The 19144-nt window shown below is 42.0% G+C and overlaps 1 protein-coding gene across 1 annotated transcript in view; it reads left to right on the top strand.

Annotated features, from left to right (window-relative positions):
* Window positions 1–19144, top strand: part of CACNG2 (calcium voltage-gated channel auxiliary subunit gamma 2) — a 468811-nt gene that overhangs the window by 389191 nt on the left and 60476 nt on the right. Inside the window, exon 2 of the mRNA XM_030220626.1 lies at window positions 15083–15166. Within this exon, the coding sequence (XP_030076486.1) occupies window positions 15083–15166 (84 nt within the window). The remainder of the gene's footprint in view (window positions 1–15082; window positions 15167–19144) is intronic.

Genomic DNA, 19144 nt, shown 5'->3' with positions numbered 1-19144 from the left:
CTCCCTCCACCACACCATTTATCATGGCCCTATTTCTTTCTTCCCCTCCCTCTTGCCTATCTTTTTATTGCCTTCCTGGGTCAGCTGCAGCAGTAGTACAGAAGTAGAAACAGCAGGGAAAGATGCGATGGGACAATTTCCCTGTGTGCGTCACTGAAAAGCTTTGCCATTTCCACCCCCTCTAATGACAACTTCTTGTGTCTGAAGGGTGACGCATGCAATGATAGGGTCCTGTATGCACCATTCCTATGGTTTTTACTGTTGTCTCCACCACCGCAGACTTGGGAAGGCAATGATCCCAGCAGTGGTGGCAACAGGCCAGAGGGAGAGGTCACAGTTGGGGCTGGGGAGGCACTTCATACCCCTTGATGTCTTGCCTACACCTCAGGGAATGCCTACCACATGTTGAGAACCTATGAAGTAGAAAATAGAAAAAGAAAACAAAGAATCTGTTTAAAAGTCTCTCTAGTATACTGAGCCTGCATAAACTTGTGGAAAATATGATTTAACAAAGCTACTTATGCCATAATCTTTTCTATTTCCTCCATCACCAACCCATTCCTGTCCCTCACCAATCCTTCCTATGTTTACAGCTTAGAAGGAATTCAGTTTGAGCATTAAAGGAACCTATGTGTAACATAGTAGATGAGAGCAGATAATGCCCAACAAGATAAAACTCATAGCAAAAGGTATAATGAATACTACATATGCATACATGATCCTGATTTGTGGTAACAAAAGCAGCAGGACGATCGATCCACAAACTCCAGTGTGGTAGCAGAAAGAAGCAGACCGTAGAAGTCTTCCTGGCCCTGGCCTTGTTCTCATACTACTGAAGCTGTCATCGAAGCCCCACTCTAGCCCATCCAAATCTGTCCAGCCACAATCAGGACACAGACCGTTGAAGTCTGTGGCTGTATTATCCTGTCTTTCAATTGAGTTTCTTTCTTTTATATTGATTTAATGTAAACCGATATGCGGGTAAGCAATATATCAAATACAAACTATAACCTATTACTGGAGTTGCCATCTAATCACCGTTTGTTTGGTTCCATTCTTTTTATACTAGATTCCTTTGTGTTTATCCCATGCATTTTTAAATTCCATTACGGTTGTCATCTCCACCACCTCCCATAGGAGGGCATTCCAGGTATCTACCACCTTCTCTGTGAAAAAGTACTTTCTGTCATTATTCCTGAGTTGGCCCCCCTGCAACTTCAATTCATGTCCTCTAGTTCTACCACCTTCCTGTCTCTGGAAAAGGTTTGTTTGTAGATTAATAACTTTCAAATATTTGAATGTTTGTATCATATCACCCCTGTTTCTCCTTTCCTCCAGGGTATACACATTCAGGTACTCAAATCTCTCATCATATGTCTTGAAGTGGTTCCGAGAAAAGTGATAAAAATGTTATGGGGTTTGTGCAACAAGTCTTTTTACGTCCTTAGCAAGATACGGCTTCCAATACTGAACACAATATTCCAAGTGGGGCCTCACCAATGACTTGTACAGGGGCATCAACACCTCCTTTTTTCTGCTGGTTATACCCCTCTCTTTGCAGCCTAGCATTCTTCTGGCCATGGCCACTGCCTTGTCGCATTTTTTTTGTCATCTTAAGATGCTCAGACACCATCACTCAAAAGTCCCTCTCCTGAGCTGTGCTCATCAGTCTCTCTCCTATCTCATACATCTTTGTATTTTTGCACCCCAAGTGCATCACTCTGTACCTCTTCTTATTAAATTTTACCTGCCAGGCCTTTGACCATTCTTCTAATTTTTGGCGATCTCTTCTCATGGTTTCTATTCCTGCCAGGGTATCCACTCTATTGGTTATTTTAATGTCATCTGCTAAAAGGCAAACTTTTCCTTTTAACCCTTCAGCAATGTCTCTCACAAATATATTAAACAGAACTGGCCCCAGTACCAACCCCTGAGAAAGCTTACATCAGCATACCTGAGGGCAGTTAACCTGAGAGCTGATAGAATATGGACTTTTTATCTATGCTAACCAAGACTGATACCTTTTCTATTTAACAGCTTGGGAATCTTCAGATATGTGGCTGAAAGATTCTTCTGTCCATGGAGAAAAAAAAGAGTTGCTTACCTGTAATGGTAGTTCTCCATGGACAGAAGATCTTTCCTCCACGCAAACCCATCCTTTCTCCCTATTTTGTCGATAGTTTATCAATGAACTGAGTGTTAACCAGGTGTTACAGTATTAATATTAATATTGTTACTACAATGCAAAGAAATGCAAAGTGATGCACTTAGGGAGTAGAAATCCACGGGAGACATATGTGTTAGGCGGTGAGAGTCTGATATGTACAGACAGGGAGAAGGATCTTGGGGTGATAGTATCTGAGGATCTGAAGGAGACAAAACACTGTGACAAAGCGGTGGCCATAGCCAAAAGGTTGCTAGGCTGTATAGAGAGAGGTGTGACCAGCAGAAGAAAGGAGGTGTTGATGCCCCTATTCAAGTCGTTGGTGAGGCCCCACTTGAAGTATTCTGTTCAGTTTTGGAGGGTGTATCTTGCTAAGGATGTAAAAAGAATTGATGCGATGCAAAGAAAAGCTACAAAAGTGGTATTGGATTTGCGTTACAAGACGTATGAGGAGAGACTTGCTGACCTGCACGTGTATACCCTGGAGGAAAGGAGAAACAGTGGCGATATGATACAGACATTCAAATATTTGAAAGGTATTAATCCGCAAACAAACCTTTTCCGGAGTCAGGAAGGCGGTAGAACTAGAGGACATGAAATGAGGTTGAAGGGGGGCAGACTCAAGAAAAATGTCAGGAAGTATTTTTTCACAGAGAGAGTGGTGGATACTTGGAATGCCCTCCCATGGGAGGTGGTGGAGATGAAAACGGTAACAGAATTCAAAAATGTGTGGGATAAATATAAAGGAATCCTGTTCAGAAGGAATGGATCCTCAGAAGCTTAGCAGGGATTGGGTGGCAGCACTGGTGGTTGGGAGGCGGGGCGGGGGCTAGTGGTTGGGAGGTGGGACTAGTGTTGGGCAGACTTCTACGGTCTGTGCCCTGAGAATGGCAGATACAAATCAAGGTCAGGTATACATATAAAGTAGCACATATGAGTTTATCCTGTTGGGCAGACTGGATGGACTATATATAGGTCTTTCTCTGCCGTCATCTACTATATATATATATATATATATATATATATATATATATATATATACACACACACACACACACACATCTATCTATCTATCTATCTATCTATCTATCTATCTATCTATCTATCTATCTATCTATCTATCTATCTATCTATCTATCTATCTATCTATCTATCTATCTATCTATCTATCAGGAAAAACACAAGCTCAAAGATCCTTGCTCAAAAAGAGCTTGTAAATCACATGCAGTTGCACAAAAAATTCCTGCCCCACTTGCTACACAATCTTACTCAGTGCTAGAGTGCTTTTCTGGCTTAGATTTCTGCAAGTTTTAAAGCTTTAAGTAGCAGTATTACCAAATTATAATAATTCATTCAGCAGTTAGAACAAAAACATCAATCTACCCATTTTTCTTTCTGGTTCCTTTTTTTTAAGTCTTAAGGAGAAATTAAGCCTTTGAGGTTTTTGAAATCTCTACCTGCCTCGTTCTTCCCACCCTTCCGAGTCTTAGTAAATTGGGGAGCTGCTGTGCTGTTGTTCTATTTCAAAACACTTTTTAGAGAGAACCATTTCTCTCTCTGCGAGCAAAGCCCCAGGACAGCATGCTAATAAACTCCAAATATAGATTGTGCGACCAAATAGGCATGAGTTGAACGAGAAAATCCTTTGTTCCAGTTTTTCTTGAAAGTGGGCACACAGCGCTCATGCGTGTAATTATGCTTACCTTCTCTGTCACTCTCCTGAGAGACCTCAGCATATTTTGTGTGGCCTTTACGGTCTTATCATTTATTTATTTTTTATATATTAGAATTTATTTACTGCTTTTTAAAAGAAACTCGCCATAAAAATAGACCGGCCAATATTCAAAGTGATTTAACCACCTGCTGACCGGTTAAATCACGTGGTCAGAGCTAGTCTCTAATTTTCTGCAGTACTTAACTGACCAAGTGCTGGTGAAATTCACGGTTAGTGCCTAACTCAAAGCCAACTATATTGTAGGCATTCCGGGAGTGAAGTCAACATTTGGCTGCTTAAGTGCAGATATTCAGCCCTTAAGGAGGGGAATTCCATATAAGGCGCCTAGAAAATCTAAGTGGAAAACATTTCCGCCTAAGCGTATTCTATAAGGGGTGCCTATTTTTAGGTGCGATATACAGAATACGCTTAACTGATATCCTAGTACCTAAAATTGCACACCTCCATTTACACCAACAAAAACATAGATTTAGGTGCATTGGGTCATATTCTATTACTTTGCGTATAAATTTTGGAACACCCAGGAAATGCCCATTTCCCCTCCCACAACCGTGTCCCTTTTTGCCTGCGTGCATTAGAATTTAGGCGCAGTACATTACAGAATATGTTTAGCAAGTTATGCACGTAAATTCTAATTGCCAATTAGTGCTTATTATTGCTTGTTAAGTGCTATTAACAATGCTGATTGTCTAGTTAAGCCAATTAAGTTGCATGCGTTGTTACACAATAGACTTGGATTTCAAAGAACTAGTGTTCAACAGTTCTACACTTCAGCCTTTGCACCTTCACAAAGGCGTGCAGAAGTGTCAGCTTGAAGGGGCAGTTACAAAAGCTGACCCACACCCCAACACCCTCCCCTGACATAACACCGGGCAGGACCCCCATCCCCTCAAGACCTCTCCACTTGGGGGTCAAAGCTGCTATTTTGAAATCCAGATCCATACAGAGCATGAAAACTGGCACAGCTTCTACTCCCCCTAGTACACCAGGAATCCCTGGTAAGAGCCGGAAGACTTTCTTGGTGTCAGAGGTGAGATATGATGATGTTGGGGAAGTATTGGGAGAGCTATATCAGGAACTTGAATGCTATGTTGGGGGAGTGTCAGAGAACTGGGAGGGGGGTACTGTGTCATGTTATGTTGAGAGGGCTGAGGGGATGGGGAAAATCAATGCCCTCCAAAACAAGTATTTAAAAAAAATTGCAGACATGTAAATTTGAAAACAGGCCATTCTTTCTTCTTTCTCCCATCTACATCTTTTTAAAATTGCTGCTCCAAATGGAGATGCCAGCAAATACATATACATTCCTTTTTTTTTTTTTTTTAATTAATCTTGCAAAGAAAAGAACTGTATGGAAATATAAAAATATCAACTAAATCTTCAAGAAAAAAAAAGGACAATATTACAAACTATATTCTGTGCTATAAATCAAGTCCACATAAGGGGGAGTCCAGATAAGGCAATTCTTGAGGAAAAAGAAATTTAAGCACATATAAGAAAAAAATAAAAATAGAAAGTGTGAGGCCTATGCTTCAAATCTATCAATCAGTCCTGTCTTGATGTACAGCCCTTTAAAGATGACATGGACACAGCCCCTTTTCCCTCTAGAAAAACCTGTAACTGAGGGAGCTAAAAAAAAAAAATGTATCTTACATCATTTAAGGAAATAGTACATTTGCAATGATAATGCAATTGAAATATCGGTCCAAGAGCCAAAACCTTGGAGCGATAAGTCAATACATTCCTCTGTGTTTTCTGAATCCAATGAGAAAAATCAGGGAAAATAGATATCTTGCCCCCCCCCCCCTAAAGTTACAGTTTTTTAATCAGAATAAATGCTGCAAAAGTGCTTCCTTGTCCTGTTGAAAACAAACCAGGGTAGCCCGAAGCGTTACTTCTTCTGCATTGGTTTCCAGAATGTTAGTAAGATTCAAAAATGGCTGAAGAAATATCTCCTTGATCAGGTTCTCTAAAGAGCTAGTACATTTCTTAGCTGGAAGAGCAATAAATATATTTTATTCAATGGAGGTAGAGCAGTCTCCACATCATCAAAATTATCTTTCAAGAATTTATAGGGTATCTCCTTAGGTATAGATGTTTGGAATGTTCAATAGTCTCAAGTTCAACTCTTCCTATATAATAATTCTCACCTCCAATGTTCTGACTTGCCTGGGACCGTGGCTCATTCCGAGTTGGTCTGATAGGCTCCGTAGATCTGGCTGACATCACCGTAGCCATTATGATGTCAACTTCAGAACCCGGGAGGGGGGGGGAAAAACATGCCTCACAGCTGATCCATGTCCAGAGGAGGGTCGCTGGACATGGGTGGCTAGAGGGGGGCAGGGGAGAGAGGAGGGTCGCTGGACATGGGTGGCTGCAGGGGAGCCGAGGAAAACCTTGGTAGCGCCTGTTTCATTTGTGTCAGAAACGGGCCTTTTTCACAAGTTTTATATAATTTTCAGAATTCTCAATTCTACGATATAAAACCATCTTATCTTGTAAAACTACAGATTGTGTAGATTTCACCTCTTATAATTCCAATGTCTCTACCTTCCATTGTATTTCAACATTGCTCTTTTCCAAAGCCTTAATCCGAACTTCATTCTGGGCCTCTACAGATAGGACCTTAGAAGACAAGGCATAGAGGGCCTTTAGAGCATTCCAGATGGTCTCCAGAGTAATTTGTTCTGGCTTTACCAAAGGCAGCAGAGCCAGAACCAGCTCTGCTGTTGGTTCTTCAAGCGTCTCTCCCACCTGCTTCTCACCCAAGGACGTAACTTGCGATGACGTCTCACCAGCAGGAAATCTGGCCTTTGACCCGCGCTTTTCCAGTGCCGATGGGATCACCACCGATGACCCGGAGAAACCTGGCTCAAGTTCCTTACTGGAATGCGGGAAAGAAACAGAACCAGCTAGGCTAAGCGTTACTACACTCCTGAAGCTCTAACACTCCTCTGATGCTTGTGCAATTGTTTTGCCTGAAGTTGCACAGGCATATGTTGTGATTTCTGCCTGCTGAAGTTGAGGAAACGCTACCCGCCGAGTGGGTTGAGCAGTGGGCTCCCACATCATTTAGGCAATGGTATAAACAGGTTAAGGCAGAGAGCGATCACAGATGTCCTCAGAAGTAGGCAGCCATCTTGAACTCCCCCCCCCCCCCCCCCCAACACCAATAAACATGCATTCCTGCATGTGTTTTTATACCCAAAGCCTTTTGTAAAATATTAGAACTGTGAACATCCTGACCTGAACATCTCAATTTCCATCTCAACATTCAATGCTGAGATTTAGAATTGATAATTAAAGGGTTCTAGAAGCAACCTAGGGTATGGCTTCCAGATGAAGGATGTTGTAAGAATAATTTGACTAGGTGAGAGGGCAGGGGATCCTAAATGTAATTTAATGTAATTTAACACGAGCATTTATTTTCTGCTTTACCTTACAGCTCAAGGCAGATTACAGAAATGGATAGTAAGAAACCTTCAATGTTTTAGCTAAATATTAGTTCAACTAAAAAATATTCCAGCATAAACCATTTCTCATATATCAACTAACCCTTGCATAAAAAACATTCTCTCCAACTAGAATAGTAACATTTCACAATGTAAGTCGAAAAACTTAAATATGTTTTCTTTTATATCTTACAATTTATAATCATCTTATGCCATTTTCTGATACTACTAGTCAAATAAGTAGAAAATCACAGATAGTTATGAATGAAGTCTCATGAGGCTTTGATATGACCAGAATGTAGACGTTTTCGGGAAGGAGTCTGGGCAGAGCATGAGTGGAGTCGCAATTTACATGTGCTGTTTATAAAATATGAGCACACCTGTTCCAAAGTATGAGTAAATATTTGTGGCTTCGATGTAGCCATGATTTCTGCTGCTTTGCCCCTAGAATTCTATAAAAACACATGGAAGGGCATTTTTGATATGATGTATACTTCCAATTTTTGACATTTTACAAAAAACGTCCAAAATCTGAATAGGAAAGAAGATCGTTTTCAAAAAAGAAAAACATCTATCTTTTTTTTTTTTTTAAATACTGTTTTGAAAAAGGTTTTGTGATTTGAACATTTTGTTTTTTGGTCCATTTTCGGAAAACAAAATGTCTAAGTGCAAAACATAGAACATCAAGCCAATGGGATATAGGAGGAGCCAGCATTTTTAGTAGACTAGTCCCACAGACATCCCAGGAAAGCAATAGGGCACCGCAGTGGATTGCATAAAATGCTCCCAAGTACACATCTCACCATTGCTCCCTTGTCTGCTGAGCCCCCCAAAACCCACTACCCCTAACTGTACACCACTACCATAGCCCGTATGGGTGAAGGGGGGCACCTATATGTGGGTACAGTGGGTTTCTGGTGAATTTTGGAGGGCTCAAAGTTTCCTCCACAAGTGTAGCAGGTAGGAGGAGGTATGGGCTTCAGTCCATCTGTCTACAGTGCACTGCACCCACCACTAGACTACTCCAGGGACCTGCATGCTGTTCTAATGGACCTGAGTATAACATCTGAGGCTGGCATAAAGACTGGCAAGTAATGTTTTAAATCACTTTTTTGGGGGTGGGAGGAGGTTAGTGAGCACTGGGGGAGTAAGGAGAGGTCATCCCTCATTCCCTCCAGTGGTCATCTGGTCATTTAGGGCACCTTTTTGTGCCTTATTCATTGTAAAAGTAGGTCTAGGTCAAAACATCTTAGTTTTAGTCCTGGATGGTTTTGTTTTGTTCCATTGTGGCTGATAAAAGTCCAAGTGTTAGGAATGCCCAGATTCTGCCCTTAACACACCCCTGATGTGTCCCATTGTGATTTGAATGCACTTCTGACAGACTTCATAGAAAAACATCTAAAAATTGGTTTTGAAAATACCAATTTGGGCGTTTTTGTGAGCAACAGAGCCATTATAATATTCTTTGTCTTATTTTCTATCCCTTTCATAATAATTTTTTGCATTCTGTTTGCTTTTTTGGCCGCCACCACACAGATTTCAGTTAAATGTCCATGATGACACCTAGATCTTTTTCTTAGGTGCTGACTCCTAAAGTGGATCTTAGCATCAAGTAACTATGATTTGGCTTATTCTTCTCAATGTGCATCACTTTGCACTTGTCCACATTAAATCTCATCTGCCATTTGGATGCCCAGTCTTCCAACTTCCTAAGGTCTTCCTGCAATTTTTCACCATCTGCATGCATTTTAACAACTTTGAATAGTTTTGTTGTCTGCAAATGTAATCACCTCACTTGTTGTTCCCATTTCCACATCATTAATAAACATGTTAAATAGCACCTGCCCCAGTACAAATCCCTGAGGCATTCCACTATTCACCCTTCTCCACTGAGAGAATTGGCCATTTAACCCTACCTTCTATTTTTGATCCATCAACCAATTCCTAAGCCACAACAGAACATTGCCTCCTATTTCATGGGTTTTTAATTTTCTCAGGAGTCTTTCATGAGGGACTTTGTCAAATGCTTTCTGAGTCCCGTACAGAATTTGTTTTACATTGGTATCAATAAAAGACATTTTTAAATACTCTTGAGTATACACTGTGTTCAATGTGAATTTGACCCTATGGTCATCTCCACTCTTTGTTCCTCCTTGGAGTGTTGTGTGGAAATTGGTTCTTCTCTTTTCTGTGTGTGTCTGATTAATACCTGCCATTTCACACTGAAAATGAGTCAGTATGGGTAGGTGGCCCTCTGAAGCAAAGGGTTAGTGAAAGAAAAAAATGACTGTATTGATTGCACTGGTATTCAATTGCTGTGATTTAAATTTTGCAACAGTTTTCTGTGTCTACCTGAAATAAAGTCCTTAGAAACAGTTAATAATTATGTGGATAGCACCATTTGTGGAATATGAAGAGGTAAAGGGTGACCTAAGATTTAAAACCAAGAAAATCTGAATCCTTGAGGTCACAACTTAAACCCAACTGGCTTTCGAACCTACCTGGAGAATCCAGGCTGCACATCTACCAGGAAAAGGGACATAAATGGAAGCGACAAAGTGATCTATATACAGCACATATGTATCAAGAAGATGATGCCAGGTCAATCAACATGAAATGGTAGCAAGGCTTTGTTGCAGTCCCAGATTCAACCTAGGTGAAGTAGTAAGTTTTATAGCATGTACAGAGGCTGATTTGGTGTTTCCCAGCTAAGGACAAAAGAAGAAGGCGTTAAGTTTCTACAGCTAACAACTGTGAGATTTCCTTATCTGCTGACATCTCTCTATATAAAACGCACCTCCAACGTTCTAATGAAGCTGGAAGGCAGCCTGAAAACCGGAAGATGTAGTTGTATAGATCGCTTTTTCCCTATGAGTGTCTGCCCTGCCCTCGCGTCACAATGTGATAACGTCAAGGGCGGAGCACTGACACTCACCGAATCGCTTCGCTTGCCTAAAAATGACTGTCAGCATGCGGTGAAATCAACACGTACCACTTGGCAACGTGGATGTAACTGCAGATGTTTCTAACACCATGGAAAAGGCAGGCGGTAAGTGAATTTCGGGTGCACACACAGGGAACGAAATAGCACGTGGACATGGATGACAACAGTTGTGCTACACTTCTAGCCCCACCTACACACACCTTTGACAATAGGTGCCCAGAATAAGAGACCTACCCACACGTTTGAGCATAGGTGCCCGGTACAAGAGGCTTCGGGAGGTCCACAAGCCCCGACTCACCGGGGTGTCTGGATCAGGGCCGCTTGCTCTAGGTGCCTGCATCTCTCTTCCTGGGTCCAAAACTTCTCTTTCCCCTTCCATCCTGGTTTCAGCCTCTCTCCCCTTTCCTTCCTCCCCTGCTGGTTCCAGCGTCTGTTTGTCCCTTCCTCCCTCCCTCCAGTCCCTTTCACTTTTTTTCCATCACTATCAGTAGGAGGTGCTGCTCTGCTACATCAGAAGGTGAGAGGAGGGAGGGAAGGAGGGACAAACAAGAAGAAGTGATGGACCCAGGACAAATTAAAGGGAGATGGATAAGTATAGCTGTGGGGGAGGGGGAGGCAGAGTAGAACAAATGGACATGAAGGAGAAGAGAAGACAGGAGGAATGACACTGGACCCAGGAGGGAGAGAGGAGCAAAGACACGATGAAGAGGGTGAGGTAGTGGGCTGGTGGTGGGGGAGGAAGAAAGGAGGGACAGATTGGTCCCCGGGTAGGGGGTGTGGGAGGAAGGGAAGAGAAAGAGGAGGGACAAGGAGACAGAGGAGATGTTGGGCATGGAGAGAGTATAGGGACACAAAATATCAATGCTGCACTGAGAGGGAATAGGGCCAATGATGGCCATGAAAAAAGTAAGGAGTATCAGCAGCTGCTGGAACTCGGAGGAAGCAGGCAAGGACCCTGGAAATCGGAGGGAGGGAGGACCCTCGAACTGGGAGGGAGGGAGGAAGAGGGGGGACCCTGGAACTTGGAAGGAGGGAGGGAGGGGGACACTGCAACTTGGAGGGAGGGAGGGGGGACCCTGGAACTTGGAGGGAGGGAAGTGGGACCCTGGAACTTACAGGGAGGGAGGGTGGGGGAACCCTCGAACTTGGAGGGAGGGAGGGAGGGGGGACCCTGGAACTTGGATGGAAGGGAGACCCTGGAACTCGGACAGAGGGAGGCAGGGAGGGGGGACACGGCCCTGCAACTCGGAGGGATGGAGGGAGGGAACGGCCCTCCAACTCGGAGGGAGGGAGGGTGAGAACACATTTAGCCTAACAATCCCTTTCAAAACATTAATTGCAGAAAGGCAATACCTTGCTAGCGCCCGTTTCATTGGTTTCAGAAACGGGCCTTTTATCCTAGTCTTCTATATTATTATGGAGTTCTAAGTTATAAATCTACTATATTTGAGACGCTGTCAGATATTTAGTATCTAGGTCCAGGTTGCATCATGATGTCATCTGCCAGAGCCTTGAAGACTGTCACCAATCAGGAGTGGTAAAAATGATAATGGAGCACCTACAGCAGTAGCAATCGAAGATGCCACTGGGATCTCATCTTTTGTTCCTGCTCACTTCTGCTGCTGAGATCTTTCTTCTTTTCTCATTGTTGCAGGACCTTATACTGTGGCTCCAACCCAGATAACATCATCCACTGATAATCAAGGCCAGTCAAGGATGTGAAAGAATCTATTGGCGCACCTGAGACCAGGAACCATATGCAGTAGTCCTGGGGATGTCACTTGTTGCTCTTGCTTCCTTTTCAGCCTCCACTTCTATTTCCGTTGTTGCATGACCTCAGACTTTACTTCCTCATAATGTTATTTGTCTGAGCTTTGAAGACCAGTGATGGCTGGGGTCAGTGGTTTGCCACTGGTGGGTAGCCAGTGAAGGGGTAATGCAAAGGGTTTACCCACTTTGAAGCCATTCAGCAGATATTCAGTTCCACTGGGTCTCTGTTTGATGTCATTAGGAGCCCAGTCTGTTATAAGAGAAGACGGCTGATAAAAGTAGAGGTTTTGGAAGGAGGTTGGGTTTGTATTTTGGTACCTGATTGATGCAGCAAGTGAGACATGGGGGAGGGGAAGAAGGTGCTGCATTCCATACTGGAATTTTTGTGTACAGTGTAGACAGTTTGCTATTGGATAGGCAGGATGGGCTATTTTGAACTTTACCTGTCTCGTTTACTTCATGACTGTTGTACTTTATGGTATTTTATAATGAGAGTGGAGGCATAGCCTAGTGATTAGATCAGGCTAGGCTCAATTAGACTGAGAAACAGGGAAGCCACTAATGCTCTTACTGACTTTAGGCAAGTCACTTCAGGTAAAACTTACAAGCCCAGTAGGGCAGGGAAACAATTTGCGGACCTGATTGTCACTCACATTGAGATCATATTTGAAAAGGGTGATGTTCTGTTTACATTTTGATGCTTTGATGTATTTTTACTATGTTCCATAATGGCATAATATTTTTTTTGTTACTTCTAGTATTTTGCTGATTTTGTCATATTGAAATGGTGCATATTGCATCTGTTGTGAACCAGTGTGGGTCTACTATTGAAGAAAGGTTGTGTGTATGTGCTAGAGCAGAACAAAACAGAGTATAGTCTGACAATCCAAAGGACCAAGTTCCTAGTCTTTTATATGTCTCATATCCTTAAGAAATGTATTTTAAGAGAAAATAATAAGCTTGCAAAATAAGAACCTCTGGTACCTCTAAGAACTGAGGGCCCCTTTTACCAAGCTGTGTCGGCGCGTGTTTTTGATGCACGCTGAGACCCCCTTTTATCTCAGTGGGTAAAAGGGTAGTTTTTCTTTTCTGTAAGAAATGGCCATGCAGCAAGTAAAGCACTTGCCGCGTGGCAATTTCGAGGAGGACCCCTTACCACCATTCATTGAGGTAACGGTAAAGGCTCCCATGCTAACCCAGCGGTAACCAGGCAGCACACGCCACTGCCCAATTACCGCTGGATATGACGGCGTGCTGGGAGTAGGAAGTACTGTACCATTGGGCTGCTGCGGTAGCCCAGTGGTACTTCCTGCTTAGCGAGCAGTAAGCCCGCATTGGGCTTACCACCGCTTTGTAAAAGGGGCCCTGAGTATCTCTTGACAGGTGCTTCATGGGCCTTCATTGGCTCTATATAAGCATAACCAAGAACCACACTTAGGTATAAAATACAACCTGGCAAATATTCAAAACCATTTAACTGGCCATACTTGTCATGGGTTAAAATCTAGATCGGAATAGCCTGCCCCTTGTGACACAGAATTGTTGGCAACCTTAGTTTGAGTATCCAGCATCTGAGGGCACCTAAAATTTGGAATAGAGTATTGGATTAAGGATGCGTGGGTTCTTTGTCATGTCTATTAAATAAGTTTTCAATTAGGACATGTGTTTGTGTTCACAAGTTTAGTTTTACTATTCTTTAGTTTACTGTCATCCAGTTCCACCATTCACTGTATCTCAACCCACCAAGCTAATGACTGCAAAGACTCACATGCACAAAGTTTTCCAGTTTCTGATTTCAGGTGGCTTTAGTAAGGTCCTGTGTTTCAGGCAAACATTTCTCTGCATCAGAAGACTGTCCAAGATCTTTGAGTGACAAGCAACGCTTGTCAAATTAAGGGATGGGAAGATAGACCTGGATATATGCATAGGCAGTGCTGGCCACCATAAGCAGTCCAGCCAATGTTTTCCCCAATACAGCATCAGCAGGTGGGGCCAGAGATTGGTTTGTTCAGCCCTTCAATCAAAAGGTGTTCGACTGTCTCTGTAGGTAAATGCCAATGGTGCCAGATTTGGAAGGACCATCCAGTTGGTTGATTGCTTTAAGAAGCACACCAAGAGGGATCTAGGCTGTCATGTGCCCTCCAAACCCATGAAAAGCATAGAGCCTGTGAGCCAATGCATGCTCTAATGCTTTATGGTGGCCCCACCACTCACACACGTTCCCTTAGCAACAGGAAGCTCATACACGGGGAGGGGTGAGATATTTCTTGTCTCTGCTACCAGCTAAAGATGGCTAGAGCACCATCTAGATGAGGGAAGGGGAGGCCCCCAATAATAGCCATGTAAAGGGACTGTGCAGAGGGGGAGGGACTGAGTAGAGGCATCTTGAGGAAATGTCCTTTCCCTTCCACTGCTATCCAATCCCCAAGTACCCCCTTCCCCACAAAGGGTGCCAGTGAGCACTAAAGTTCTAAATCCATCCAGCAGTAGGGAGGGAGGAGGGAGGGGGCTAGAGGAGAGAATTTGGAGAGGACTCATGAAAGACATATTGAAAGAAAAAGAAGTGTCAGCAATGGTTTAGCTCCTTGGTTATCACTCCCAGTCCTTGAGGGCTGCCAATAATTCATGTTTTCAGGATATCTCTAGTGACAGACCTTATGTTTTATGAATGCTACTTTAAGTGTCTGTAAACCTTACTAGTTTGTTGTATTGGTTACTTTGTTTATTCTTTTGTATTACCTACAGTATTTGGAAACTTTAATAAATGGAGTGAATTTTAAAAAGGGATATATCCCTAGTAAATATGCATGACAGAGATTTGCAGGCTTACTACCTCCATGTGTGCAAATCTATCTCATGTATGCTCATTAGGGGTATCCTGAGAACCTGACCTGTTGATGGCCTTTGAGGACTGGGAGGAAAGGCCAAAGATTTAGCAGGTGAGATTATAACTTGGATTGTGGATGATTCTGTTCCTTTCGAGTGACTGTTTTCTTTGTATATTGTTTTCTGGTTAGGAAGTTTTAAAGGCATCTGTAAACAAATCGATCACTTCCCCGAAGATGCAGATTATGAAGCGGATACAGCCGAATATTTTCTCAGTAAGTATAAAGATTTCTTTTTGTTGTGTGTTACTGGGGGAGGGGGAGGGGGGTTCTCTGATTCTCTTCTTGTACTTATAACAGTATAGTCTGTTGATGGCTACAGTGTGGAAGTAACACCACACACAGACACACACCGATCCATTTTATATCCTCTCAAACAGCTGCTTCAGCCCATCTGTTCTAACACTGGAACACTTGAGCTGTTTTCAGAGCTGTACAATCATCTTTATGTGTCCTCACAATTTGTGTACAGCAAGTGGATAAGCTGTAGAACCTCATTGCATAAGCTCAAGGAGGTACTTATAAAATTGTCCGGTGGCGTGCGAGTAGATATTCCCAAGGAAGGGTTGGGGCAGAGCTGTGTCAGCATTGCAAGACAATTGTGTATATTATACAGTATGCACATATCCACTTAAAATTTGCACCTGCCTCAGAGCAAATGTAAATATGTGCACCTGCTTTCCAGTGAGGTCATTTTGTACGGGGCATAGACTCATATGTTCTGCATCCTGACAGAAACACTGCTAACTTTAGGGAAAGTTTTTTTGTTAATACCTTCAAGTTTTTGGAAGAAGAAGAGCTGCACATGAACACTGTCAGGAAGCTGATTATGAAACTCAGTACCGCATTGGATTGAAAAGTTTTTGGATCTCAGATAAGCGATAGAAACATTTGCATGGAATGTTACATTTAAAGAGTGGGACTCGCAACTACAGCACGTATCTTGGAGTTGTGAATTCTTTTGAGGTAATCACATATTACTCTGTATTTTTTTTCATGTGTGGCAAGAATATTCATTGGTGAAAGGGAACTGATGGTCCACGATGGGGAGCAAAAGTGATTTTAGCCAATAATGTTTGGCAACTGTGACCTGCTGAGCGAAAAGGTACCAAAAGATGTATATGACTTACTTATACCACAAGATAGAGGGATATCAACTACATAATCCTGCAAAATTTCAGCCTCAGATATGGACTAATTATGTCTTTAAAAAAATGTGAAAAAGTTAGGAATAAAAAAGTAATTAACCCCAGAAATCACATACCCCACTTTAGGTACCTGCAGTTTATAGGCTGTAGTCAAAGTTGTGAAATAAAATTGCATAGTCCCATTTTACTGACCCTGAAAGTTGCCCCTCCAAACATTTATAACCTTTATCTTTGTTATTTGTAACCTACTTTTGGTACCGTTTTGCTCAGTGGGTCACAATTATCTCCTTTGCTCTTATATTTTTGTGGGAGTGTTTATTCAATTTCTAATGATTAATTCTCCTGTTGTGAGTTTTTTGCTGTTTAACATGGCCTTCATAATAAAACAGGCACAACATATGCACCTGTGTGCTTTTAGAGACTAGGGGCCCTGTTAGAAAATCAACCTCACTTTGTGCAAATTGTGGGTTTCAGGACATACTTCTACCAGTCTGCTAAAGCATTTAAGGGGCTCTTTTCCAAGTGCAGTGAAGTCTTGGCTTCACGAGTTCTAACGTGGAACTTTTCTGCGCACTAGGTCCAGATTTACCTCAACATTAAAATTTGACTTTTTTTGTAGGTCATGCGCTAATGTTCCCATTAGTGCATTGCACCTGCAAAAAAATAGTACGGGTGCGCTTACTGCCTCCTATTTAGGAAGCAGTAGGTGCTCGCACCTTAATTCAAAATGTTTTAACATATTTTGTGCTAAACCTTTTCTCATGCATTAACCATGGTGTTTAGTAAAACGGCCCCTAAAAGCAGAGCCAAGAAGTGATTTGTCAGTAAAAGCCATTCCCACAAGAGTGCGAAAAGCAAGAGAAGGACAAGGACAGGAAATGGTAAGATGGAAGTGGAATGCAATTCTATTAAATGTGTGTGTAGCAGGTCCCCAGACAGATGGTTGCTTTTACAGCTGCAGACTAGGGTGCACGCAATGAAGCTACAAAGTAGTACATTTAAAACAAATCAGAGAAAAGTTTTCTTCACTCAATGTGTAATTAAGCTCTGGAATTTGTTGCCAGAGGATGTAGTAAAAGCAGTTAGCTTAGCGGGATTTAAAAAAGGTTTGGATGACTTCCTAAAGGAAAAGTCCATAGACAATTATTAAAACGGACTTGGGGGAAAATCCACTGCTTATTTCTAGGATAAGCAGCATAAAATGTACTTTTTAGGGATCTTGTCAGCTACTTGTGACCTGGATTGGCCACTGTTGGAAACAGGATGCTGGGCTTGATGGAGCTTCAGTCTGTCCCAGTATGGCCATACTTATGACTCCTTACCTCAATTGTGTATTTAAAAATTATTCCAATAATCTGGTCCAAAGAAGCAAATAACTCCAGTAGTATGGGTAAAACTATAGGTCCAGCATGTAGCAAATATATAACTCACTTATCTGTGTGCTTTCAGCCCTTATACAGAGAGTGGCCAATATTCAGCGCTATTTAACCAGCCAGGAATTGCTCGTGGCCCGTTAAATAGCACTTAGCCAGCTAAATGCTAATAGCTGGCTAAGTGCTATTATTCAGTTAGCGCTAATATTCAGTGTGAAATAGTCAGTTATATTCGTTGAATATTATCGCATAGCGGCTAACCAGCTATATCACGTGATAAGACAATTAAGTTTAACAGCCAAAGCAGACCACCTAAATTGCAGTCCTATCTTTGGCCGCTATAAACTTAATTGGCCATCTCTGAGTATTAGCTTGACAGGTTAAGTTTAAACTGGCCAAAAAAACACGGATATTCAGTGTTGGTCACCGGAATCAGCCTGGCATTGACTATCTGGGCTCAGAGCTGATCACGGGACTTGGCCGACCTGCATCCCACTTGCTGAATATTGGCTGGAGAAAATCTAGCCATTGAACTTTACAATGGTCAACATTTGCTCTATAATAAGGGGCCAGCACAGGGGAGAAGCAAGGTAAACCAGTACTTCTAGGTTTAGTGACAATATTCAGTTGCAACACAGATAAGGGAAATGTTTAGTTTTAGTCCTGCTGCAAGGATTTTCCTTGGGAATGTGCACATGGCAAAATTTACAGTTTGTTTCTGGTTCAGGTAGAGTTTTTTCAAACAAATTTTGGTTTCATAGATTGTCAACAGAACATTTTTTAAAGTGCACTAATCATCTTAAAGCATGTTGATTTGTAGGTTGACGTGTTAAATCGATTTGGCATGCACCTCATTTCTTTTTTGTTTCAAGATATTTTTATTGACCTTAAACAATAGACCAACAGTAATAAACTCCTGCTTTCTGTGCGTCCAGGAAGCCACAATCATAGTAACAATAAACCCCTGCAATACCAAACTATGAATAAACATACCTAATTCCATTATACCATCGAACTATACTCTTCCTGTCTCAGACACCTTGAAACTTCTGGGAGTTACACTTGATCGAAATCTCACATTAGAAACTCACTCGAAGAAAGTAACAAAGAAAATGTTCCATACAATTTGGAAACTCAAAAGAGTGAAACCTTTCTTCCCTAGGGAGGTTTTCTGTAATCTGGTGCAAACTATGGTGTTAAGTCATTTGGACTACTGCAATTCCATCTATGTTGGATGCAAAGCACAAATTATTAGGAAACTCCAAACAACCCAAAATACTGCAGCCAGACTTATATTTGGAAAAACGAAATACGAAAGTGCCAAAACCCTCAGAGAAAAACTGCATTGGCTCCCACTAAAAGATCGAACTACATTCAAGACCTGTACCCTGGTTCATAAAATTATTTATGGTGAGGCCCCGATATATATGTCAGACCTTAATGACCTTCCAGCAAGAAACACTAAAAGAGCATTGCGCACATTCTTGAATCTCCACTATCCCAGCTGCAAAGGACTTAAACATAAATCTATATACGCATCAAGCTTCTCCTACATCTGCACACAACTATGGAATACATTACCAAGAGCCATAAAAACAACGCATGACTTGGCAGCCTTCCGGAAAGTACTAAAGACTAATTTGTTTAAGGATACCTATCATAAGGACCCTTCT

Source organism: Microcaecilia unicolor, chromosome 1, assembly GCF_901765095.1.
Source record: "Microcaecilia unicolor chromosome 1, aMicUni1.1, whole genome shotgun sequence".
In the NCBI taxonomy this organism is placed as follows: domain Eukaryota; kingdom Metazoa; phylum Chordata; class Amphibia; order Gymnophiona; family Siphonopidae; genus Microcaecilia; species Microcaecilia unicolor.
Note: the sequence above shows the minus strand (reverse complement) of the source record. Positions and strands in the feature narration are given on the sequence as shown.